The sequence below is a fragment of the Fringilla coelebs genome, assembly GCF_963513975.1.
Source record: "Fringilla coelebs genome assembly, chromosome: Z".
NCBI classification, from domain to species: Eukaryota; Metazoa; Chordata; class Aves; order Passeriformes; family Fringillidae; genus Fringilla; species Fringilla coelebs.
In genome coordinates, this window is record NC_140031.1 from 62143361 (window position 1) to 62154296 (window position 10936).

General features: G+C 46.8%; 1 protein-coding gene across 1 annotated transcript; it reads left to right on the top strand.

Annotated features, from left to right (window-relative positions):
- Positions 1-3955: 3955 nt before the first annotated feature.
- On the top strand, positions 3956-10936 carry XPA (XPA, DNA damage recognition and repair factor). The gene is made up of 6 exons (XM_084225024.1): positions 3956-4205; positions 4579-4704; positions 6770-6875; positions 8444-8609; positions 9251-9368; positions 10709-10936. Exons 1-6 carry the CDS (start codon positions 4034-4036, stop codon positions 10855-10857), a joined length of 837 nt encoding a protein of 278 aa, XP_084081150.1. The 5' UTR covers positions 3956-4033; the 3' UTR covers positions 10858-10936.

The following is a 10936-nucleotide window of genomic DNA, read 5'->3' on the forward strand; positions in this document are numbered from 1 at the left end:
AGAGGGATAGGTGGGAGGGGCAGGGAGAGGAGTAAAGAGATTTTTGTCCACAGCTGCTCCTTCAAAAGACAAACTCATCGAAAAAGTGAGACTTAGGTCGGGTTCTCATGGAACGAGTATTTTCTACTGAGGAAGGACAAAAGGATGGTTTGGTTATAGGTATACAACTGCAATGCAGCTGTATGCTTATTGCTTCTAAGATTTTGAGGACACAGAGAAATCAGTTTATCATGAAGCAAAATAGAAACACACACCCAGCAGCTGCTCCGTAAGTAACTCCTGGACCTAGATGCAGAGTGAATTTGGTTGGAAAGACCCCATTGCACAGGCTTATTGCTATCATGTGGCTCAGTGTGATCCTCCATGAATACAGAGGAAGAGGTGTACTGCCTCGGATGAAGAGCCCATTCAGTCCAACATCCTGTTTCCACCACAGGCCACAGGCAAACGTCAAAGGAAGAGGAAAAGCAAGGCAAATATATGATATCTTCTCTGCAACACTCCCACAGCTACCAACTGCTTTCAGCTCAGGGAATTTCCTGAGCGTGAGGGGGTGTTCATTCATTAACTCTCAACACAGTCCCCTTCCAAATACTTGGCCTATCTTCCCTGCCCCCTAGAGAAACAGCCTGTGCTCAGCATGCCATTCAGAAAGGCACTGAAGGAAGAACCATCTCCTCTTGTCTTTTAGACTTGGGCTTCTGCTACTGCAGATCTGATGGCTTGTACTCAGAAAATCAGCTGGCATCCACCCTCTACAACTTATATAGCATGTGACAGGCCTCATGCATCCTCCCTCTTTGGTGAGAACTCCAAACCTCGATTGTCCCTTTCAAGGGACACAAAGTCAGACAGCTGAGCATCCTTGTTATTCTTTTCTAGGTCCGGCATTTTCCTTCTAAGAAGCAGGAAACACAACAGGGAACAGTACTGCGGATTCACCGCAGATTTCTGGAGTGCCGTAAATTTGTTCCTGGTTTGCTCTTTGTCCCTTTCCTTGAAATGTGCCTTGCTTTTCCAAACATAAAGATGGCATTCATGCAGGGCCTACACATATAAGTCTCACTACTGAGTGGCAGCACTAATTCAGGTATTCCTACCTTTTATGTAAAGTTATGACTAGTTATGATATCCCTTTGCATTTATCTACTCTGTATTTAATCTACTTTTTTACTGCCTAATCACCCACAATTCTTTACGGATGACCCTCACCCCCTGCTAACTTAAAAAGGTTTTGCACAGTCAGCAAACATTCTTGTCTTGCCGCTTACTGTTTCCTCCATGGAAGTGATGAATTGTGAAGCCCTGCTCAGCTGCCTCCTTGCACTCAACTCCTCCCTGATGATGGTCTCTGTGTCTATGAAATAATGCACATCTGTGCATTATTGACAATTAATGACAGCCTACCTTCTAATACATGGCTACCAGCAGCCAAGGAATACTCGATACTACTCGGCATACAGAACCTGAAAAACTGTTTAAAACACAGATACCATTATAATTATTATCTCATGTGCACGTATTAAGCCACATGTGTTTAATATTAAGCACAAATATTATTGTATGACCAGAGCAATGCATATGAGATAGTTCGTAACTCCTTCCTAATACAAAACTATTAGTTTTGTTACCTTCTCTTGGTCATGAAAATTAGGAGTATTGTATTTGATTCATTCTGGTCAGAGGCAGAGGTGGGGAGAATATTGTGCTTTAATTGCACTGTCAGACTGCCCCTGAGAAAAAGAAAAAGCCAAACATCTCCAGTAGATATTTCTAAAACAATTTTACTTAATAATTAACACTTGCATAGATAGCTGCGGCCCACAGCCAGTTTTATTTGAACGCCTTGCCTCTGAATTCACGTTTGTTTATGTATTCTGATTTCCTTTTAATCCTAATTCCAGTTTGGTTGCATAACAATAATGTCCTTTTGCCCTTAAAACCCTTACACAGGGTCTCAAACTTGGCTGTGCTTTAAGGCAGTTTTGGTTTATGAATGACACAGAACTATTTGTTACCCCACAAGCACAACACAGTTCACTCCTCCCTAAATGTCTGCTCCTACAAAACAAGGAAGAAGAGACACCAGAATAGCATAAGGAATCCAAACATACGTGTGTTTGCTTTTCAAGCAAACATTTCCATTTCCAAGCCATCTAGTAAACACTTTTCTTCTATCTTTTTTTATTTCACTTGTTTCTACTGTGTTTATTACTCTGTTTGGAACTCCACTGTCAGTAAGTCAGTCCAAACAAGGGAGTAATGAGGCTGGAGAAACGTATGCTCATACTGTATAATTGCATAAGCTGCTTCCTGTACGCTGGGGTTACGATTTGCATTTTCATCTATTAAATACCTTGTGTTCTAGATCCTTCTCTCTGACTGTGAAACGTATTTGGACATCTCCACTGTGGCACTTTTCCAACTTTATACAAACACTGGAAAGCAATCTCGCTGAAAGCAGACGGTTTAGTATGACTTGGTTATTAATTTTTAAGGAAGAGGTTCTGTGAACTGCGACAAGAGAAGTATTTTAATTGACAGGAGGAGCTACCTACCACTCATGCAAGTATTAGAACCACTCAAAATGTCTTCATCCGCATTTCTGTACATATGCATATATATATATGTGTGTGTGTATATATATATATGGAGATATATATAATATATATATAAATTTCCCAGAAGCAGGATGTTCTTTTCTCAGCGTTCATAGCACACTCTGCTGGCTGTTGTCGAAAGTTAATGCCAAGCGAGGACGACAAGCTAAAAAGAAATAAAATGTTTTAGGACACAGGAGAAACACAATCCATGCAGGTAATTACCCCGCGGGCATTTGAACGGTGAGGGATAAGGGACGTATTCTGGGAGCAGCAAGGAAGGCTTGGCAGGAAACTAGTTTAGTTTCACGGAAGAGAGCGAGCTTTTCTTTTTTTTTTTTTTTTTTTTTTTTTGGGGGGGGGTGGTGTATGGTGGTGGTGGGGGGGGAAGGAAGGCTTCTCCCTGTGCTGAGGTCATCCCGTTTCAGCATGGAGGCAGGGAGCACGCATTTGTGCCAGTGCCTCCATTTCCGTTCCTTCAAGGACAGGGCAGGCACTGCCTGACGGGCGGGCGAGGATCACTGGCTGCTCGGCACTAAGTGGCTTTATATGAAAGTGGCTTAGAGCCACATTTGCATGACAAAGCCATTTGCGCGTCCCTCGTCAGTAAGGGAGGCTGCAGCCTCCATTTATCCTCCCTTGCATGGAACACGCGAAACCATTAAGGGCAGGACGGGGATTTTGTTAGGAAAGCCCTCATTGCCGGCGCCGAGCGAGGCTGGGGCACGGCGGGCTGCGCACAGCAGGAGCAGGGAGTGGGGAGAGTGCTCCTGCACAGTTTTCAGGGCAGAAAACGTGGCCGGGGCCGTTTCCGGCCGAGAACCAGCCTCGCGCAGGGCTGTGGCGGGGCCGGGCCGGGCGGACAAAAGGGGCATTGCTGGGTGACGCTGCTGAGGAATTCCTGCCGGGCGGGGCGGGATTTATGGCTTTTTTTTTCCACGGGGCCGCTCGGGCCCGAGGCGGGGGACGGTGCAGAAAGCGCAGGGTCATCATCGGCTCCCCTCCCCCAGCCCGTCCCCTCCCCGGTCCCGCGGTCCCGGTCCCGGTCCCGGTCCCGCACAGCCGCCCCCCCGGCCGACACCGGCCCCCACCCCGGCCCGCGCGCGCCCCCCGCCCCCCACCCTCGCGCGCCACGCGGGCCGCGGGCCCCGCCCCGCCGCCTGGCCGCGCGCGCCCCCCCTTCCCCTCCCCCCTCGCGCGCCCTCCCGGCGCGCCCCGCGCGGCGGCGGCGGGGCGGGGCCCCCGCCCTGGCGGCTCGCGAGGAGGGGCGGGGCGGCGGCTGCGCGCCTGCGCGGGCGGCCTCGCCCCTTCTGTGGCCACCCCCGCCCCCCGCCCTGCGCAGGCGCAGTGCGGCGGCGGCTCGGCGAGGGGAAGGGCGAGAGCGGCTGCCGGAGCGGGGGGGACCACGGGGCTCCGTCGCTCCCGCCGCCGCCATGGCGGGCGCGGCCCCGGCCCACGAGCAAGACCACGAACAGAAGGTTTCGACCGCGGCGGGCGAGCGGCCGCACCTCTCGGCGGCGGCGCTGGCGAAGATCGAGCGGAACCGGCAGCGGGCGCTGGCACTGCGGCAGGCGCGGCTGGCGGCCCGGCCCTACCCTGCCGCAGGTCGGATGGCGGCGGCGGCGGAACGGGCGAGTCCCCGCGCCCTTTTTTCTCTTTTTTAGGGGGGAGGTTTCGAGAGGGGAAAGGTGTGGGGAACGGGGGGCTCCGCCGGCCGTGAGGCGGTGGGGGCGGCGGGTGGGGGGGGGGTGCGGTAGGGTGGCTGGAGCGGAGTGGGGGTTGGGGGGGGAGAATCCGCCGCGGCGCGCGAGGGGCCCCCCCTCCCCCCACATGTGTGGGGGAGGGGGGGGCTCTTGCACGCGCGCGCTCTCCGCGCGGCCCCCCGCCTCGCGCGCGCGGCGCGGTGGGGGCGGCCGCGCGCGCCCCCTGCCGGCGGCGGCGCTTTAACGCAGCGCCCGCCTCGTTTGTGCTCCTGCAGGCGGCGGCGCGCGGGCGCGGGCCCTCCCCAAGGTCGTGGACACGGGAGGGGGATTCTTCCTGGAGGAGGAGGAGAACGAGGAGAAGGAAGAGCGCGGCGCCGGCGAGAAGATCGTGCACCCTCCCGGTAATTAAGAAAAAAACGTGTAGGGAGCGGCGGGGGTTTGGCGGGGAGGCGGCGGGAGGAGGCGGCGCCGCGTGCGCGGGGCTGGCGGGGGAGGGCAGGAAGGCGCGGGGGCGACAGTGAGCCGGCTCCGGCCGCGCCAGCGGGGCGGGATGGATGGGCGCCTTTTTTTTTTTTCCCGGGCTTTTTTTACTCTCCTTTCTTACCCTCTTTTTCTTTCTTTTTCCTTTTTTTTTTTTTCTTTTTCTTTTTTTTTTTTTTTTTAATTGCTGCCATGCCTTTTCCTCCTTCACACGTTTTTCAGGATGTGCTCGATTAGTGGCACGTCCGATTCTTTTCAGCATTAAATCGGCTATAGCAAATGCGCGGTAATTAAAAATGAAGAATTTTAAGCCGCGGAAGTGGGACACAGCCAGTGCCCTTGGGTATAGCACATTTTAATTTTTTTTTCTCCCCCATAAACGTTATTTCCATTATTTCTTTCGGGGAATTTGAATTTTTAGACCGACATGAGCGTAAATTTTCGCGGCTTCGTCGGTTGTAGGAATTTTGGGATTTATGTGGTTTGTGCCAAGACCGGAGCGCTGCTGCAGTGCCAGCTTTTATCGTTATAAAACGTGCTGGCGCCAAGTTACTGATCGTTCGGTGGAGGATTTCAGCACATTGCCTTGCGATATTCTCCCCCCCAAAAAAAGCAAATGGAGAAGTAAGGGTCCCAAAATAGATCGACTTTCTTCTCTGGGATTGTCTTTGTCTTGCTTTGTTCTGCTTGAATCAGCTGCGGGGCTGTTGGTGCAGTGTATCTCTTTGTTAGAAATCAGCACCAGATTTCATTAACGGTGTAAACAATTAGCAGCCCTGCTTCTTTTGATGGGCTAATGTTTAACAATAAATTTAAGTAGATCTGGGATGCCTTTACACTGGGCGTATTTTTTGCTGTGTAATTCATAACGTCATTGTCTTAATAAAATGTCTTCGTGTTCGGGAGCACTGCCTTAAATGATGGAATGTGATGTAAGAGTATGAAATGACTGTGAAGTACTGAGCATCCGGCTGTCGCTAGTAGGACTGAATTTACATAAAATGTCGTCTTTGCTGGATCGGATCTGCTATAAATGCAAACGCAATTAAAATATATGGTGCTGCATGTTAACCATTTATCTTCTGCTTCAGGTGTTCCTAAAATTTCACAGTACTGCCTCGCTTTCAGATTTCAAAACTGTATAGAAATGTTAATTTTCTGATAGAATTCCAATGTTACTGTTCAAGGAATGTTCTTATAGCTGTGGTTGCCCGAATCGGTGTTTTTTGGTGTCCTGTGGAACATAAAAGCAGATGGTGATGACGCTGGAGGTGATCCGCCCGTTGAGGATGCGGCCAGAAGCAGTGGCTGGCGCTGAGATGAGTCTGGGCTTGGAGCAGTGCTGAGAGGGCTTGGGGAGAGGATTGTAGTGGAGCTCCATCCCCATTCCACTCCTAGCAGCTCTCTGGCCATCCACCTCCGTTTCTGCCAGCTGGAACGGACAAGAACCTTGCCAACTGCCCCGGGCTTCCACTGAGCTCGTTTAGGGAGAGGCAGGTGTGGCTGAGCTAGGCAAAAAACTGGAGCAGAGCTGAGAGAGCTATGATGCCAGCGCAGCTCCTGTAGTTTCCTGCTCTAGCCACCCTCTTCAAACTGAATCCCTTCTCTGCTTCCTCCCGTTTCTGCCCGCATGTCCTCTATGAATCAGGGGATATTTTGGGAGGGTCAGAACAGAGGAAGTCGCAGGAGAGGATTTGAATCACTTTGTGGGAGAAGTGTCGAGAATTTTTTTTAACAATGGCTAAATTAAATATACATTTAAATGTTAAGTACTTAATGCTGAACTTGAGAGAAAACATTCCAACAGACATGGAATTGTGTGGTTATGGGTTTGAATTTGTACTGTATTGTTCTGAAAAACTTTTGATAGAGTGAAACTAGTTTGTAATATGCTTATGTGAATTCTAGTAAAATTGCCTGTAATACCAATTCTAGATGCTTGTTTTTATCATTGTAGTTCCTTTAAAAAATATTTCTTTTCATTAGCACCCGTGCTAGAATTTGACTATCTCATCTGTGGAGACTGTGGCAAAGAATTCATGGACTCCTACCTTATGCAGCACTTTGATTGGGCAACATGTGATAATTGCAGGTATTACAAATAATCAGGAGAGAAAAACACTATTTTACATAAAGATTGCTGGCTATAATTCAGTGAGTTACAGGCATTTAAAGAGACTGTCAGCAAGAGAGACATATTTCAGTTACTTTAAAAAAATTTAAATTTGGCTGATAGCCTGTGCAAGTTCCATTATGGAATTGAATCACAAATTTTCTCATAAGCTTGCCGTAGGATAGGGGACATCAATGGATTTTCACAACATTATGGAAATAGGATGTCATGAGAGCAGTTGGTGTGTTTGTCAGTGTGAAAATTTATGTCTGGCTGCAGACTAGAGCAATTTGAAAACCTGATGCAACACAAATATCCACTCTGAAGTGGAGCAGGGATTTAGGAGAGTGTTTGCGGTCCCAGTGTTTTAACTCAAGTAGATTTGGTACTTTGGTCAGCATGGGCGTGCTGGAAGCACAGCAGCCAAAGGGCAGAGTCCCCATGGGAGGTTACTGGTTGGCCTGCGAGGTAAGCAGGAGTTTGACCTTGAGAGGAGAGCAAGCTCTTATCTTTTAACGCAGAAAACGCTCCAAAAGCCATCAAGATAACCAGGGCAATGAAACCAACTGCAGCAGCCGGCTGCCAGTGTGTGTAAGAATGAATTAGGTGAATGAAAAAGCAGTTTTTTCTGGGAGCCTACCCATTTACTGCAGGGAGTGGTTAGGGATGTGCACGTGGTGTAGGGCAATTCGCAGTCATTGGAGGCAAAGTTCTGTCTCAGAAGTTTCAATGGGTAGGAAAAGGATGTGACAGGACTTGGAGCCTGTGGAGTCTTTGGTCTAAGCTCTTGTAGCTGATGGCTGGAGTGTCCTTGGTGCATTAGCTGTAACTGTGAACTTTGAATTGTAGTGAAGCTACATTTACAGCAGTACTTCCTTGATGACCGTTGTTAGCACTTAGTGTTTGGCAGATCGTTTGGCTCAAGCGATTCAAGTTGTACTTCAGTCAGGATTGCGTAAATGTAATTTTTTCCATTAACTCATAAATGCTGCTGTGGTTAGAGAGTTTTTCATTTTCTATCTGGTAAAGGCTCTTTAAAGAGCCTTTATTTTATGGTTTCTCTGCCTACTGTCTAGCATTATAGAAAGTTCTCTGTGTTGCTAATCAGTTTCTGAGATCTAGAAGCATATGGAGTGTGTATATTCTCAGGTTATCTGACCTGTCTCACATTACGCATTCTTTGTGTCTTGACCATGTGAGGCTCATGCTTCTGTCCTCTTGGATTGCATCTGAGTGAATATCTGAAATTATTCATATTTATTTAAGTTTCAGTTATTTCCTCTTGTAAGAAAATAAAAGAAAAGCCTTTCTAGAAGAGCAGGCTTCTCAGTCTGTGTTTTCTGAAATGGGAATTTTTAAACACTTATTCAGTAAATCTAGTCTGGAGTTTAGTTAGGTTGTTGGAATCCAAAGTTATTTGCATGCATAAAACACTGAGGGTTTAGGGCTACCTGTATTTCAGGAATGTTAGAAGGGATGGGGACTTAGATGTTAATAACCTGTGGTTTTAGGGTGTAGCTTTCTCATCATTATTTTACATCTTGCAGAGATGTTGAAGATAAACATAAGCTTATAACAAGGACAGAAGCAAAAGAAGAGTATCTGCTTAAAGACTGTGACTTAGACAAGAGGGAACCAGTGCTCAGATTCATTGTGAAGAAAAACCCTCATAATTCACGATGGGGTGAAATGAAACTTTATTTAAAACTACAGGTATAGAAACTTGCTGTGTTTCAGGCCTTTTTTAACCTTCATACAACTTTGGTTGTCACTTGGTACATTAATGGTTTTGTCAAAGCTAACTAAGTGTGATATTTATATCTCGTTATAGTTAAATGGTTGCAGTCCAAGTTGTGAAAATGTCTGATTTTGAGAGCATTTTAAAGATGTTCATTGAGCAGAACTTTAGTGGGTTGCACAATTACAAGTCACAAAGCACATGGCCCTTCAGTTTTATTCTGAAGTGCATGGGGCAGCTGCAGCTGTGTGTGGCCCTTTGTAGCTGTGTTCACAGCTTTGCCTGCAGAGGTGTCAGGAAAGGCAAGTGGATTTCCCAGGGCTCTTATCGTTTCTTGTTTGGTACTTCATAGCCATCATGTTGCTTTAGTAAAATACGGACAAAATTAGGGCTGGATTTAAGCTTTCCTAAGTTACATCCAGCTGATACTAAAGACCGGTGTTGCCTCTTCCTGCGGAAGGAGTGCAGTCTTTTGCGAGTCAAGAGCAGAGACAGATGGGAGGCAGAGTAAGATTGGTTGGTTTATGTGTGTGTAGGGAAAAATTAAATTTGTAAGTTAGAATAGTTTACTTTTATCGTTTCAGGGAAAAAAAAGACATTTATGTCCATCCTGTAGGTAATCAAGCGTTCACTTGAAGTCTGGGGTAGTGAAGAAGCATTGCAAGAAGCAAAGGAGCTCCGCCGTGATAGCAGAGAGAAGATGAAACAGAAGAAGTTTGACAAGAAAGTTAAAGGTAAAATTGCATACTTGAGTACCTTAAGGGAAGTACAGTTCTGTTTATACCTGTGTCTGCATCTGAATAAATTACTGAGAAAATACTCGGTGTTGTAAAATGAAGGTTTTCAGGACTGGGGGTGAGCCTGGAGCAGTCTAGTGTGGCCTCATAGATAACTCTTCTGGGCAGTGTTGGACTGCAGGGCTTGAGGTCCCTTCCAACTTTTAATTCCCCTGTTGCCCTGTGGACATTATGTGACAGAAATCAATTACAATGGTTCATTATAGTGTTTTACAAATTTTTGTGTATGACCCAGAATGTGCCATGGATTGCTTCTGATACTTTTGACTAGTGGAAGACAGGGACTTTTTTGGCAGTGGGTTATAATTCTGTGGTAGCCTTCAGGTGGAATGACTGTAATGAAAATGGGTTTTCCTGTTGTTCACAGTATTCCTAGCTGCTGTCTTTACTGCAAATTGCTCTACGGGTTTTTTCTCTAATAAATTATTATTTAGAGGAGTATTTGATGGGTAGAACCTTTTGTACCACCTATAGCATCCATGCTTTGCTTTGGGGTGGTGGTTACAAGGACAGAAAGCTCAGGCTGGCTCTGCTAGGGTTGTCTGAAGGAGGCAGAACTTGGGATTGCGCAAATAACCCCTGTCTGGGCCATTGATGTTGTGTGCACAGAAGGACTGGCAGCACACTGTAGCCAAGATGCCAGGTTCAGTGCAAGTACAGGCCTTAACGTGACAAAGTTTGCAGCCTGAATGGCTTGGCTCAAATGTGACCACATTTTGCTGCTCAGTATTCTTGCCACCCGCTTGCAACATCCGGATAATATCTTGGGCCCTGCTGCCAGCTTGTGCGCTCTAGAGAACCCGCAGATTTCACTGCAGATGCTGCAGAGGCAACTCATATTATTGGGCATAACGCTTAGAGAATGCCAAGTCATTTGGGAGGCTCACTGTGACCTGAATGAAAATGACTCTTTCTTGGTCATGTAAAATAAATGAGGTGTTCTATAAAAACTTTTCCTTTACATCCCTTTTGGATACCTTTGAATGGCTTTGTGTGAAAAAGCAGAAGCAACTCGTCTTTAGTCCAGAAGGGAAATCTTTGCCTATGAGATCCCATGGCAGTGTAGTTCTTGGCCTTTAAAATATGCAAACAAGGTGAGGATTGCAAGGCAAGTCAGAGCTTGTTCTTGCAAGAGCAGATTCTTTCCCAGACCTTGTGGAAGACGGGCAGCAAGCATATTGTCATCTGTAGGTCTCAAGAAGCTGGTTAGCTTGAGTTTTATTGAACATTATTTAAGATTTTTTAAATTATTAAAATTTTCTTGTGTTTTTTACCAGAACTCCGCCGTGCCGTGAGGAGTAGTTTGTGGAAGAAACAAGCCAGTATCCATGAACATGAATATGGACCAGAAGAAAACATTGATGAAGATACATATAAAAAGACATGCACTGTGTGTGGCCATGAATTAACTTATGAGAAGATGTAGTGTTGACCTATTTTTAAAAATTTTTCTTTGTTTTTAACAGTATTTTGTATTAAAGTCAAATAAATGCTAATTATGAACA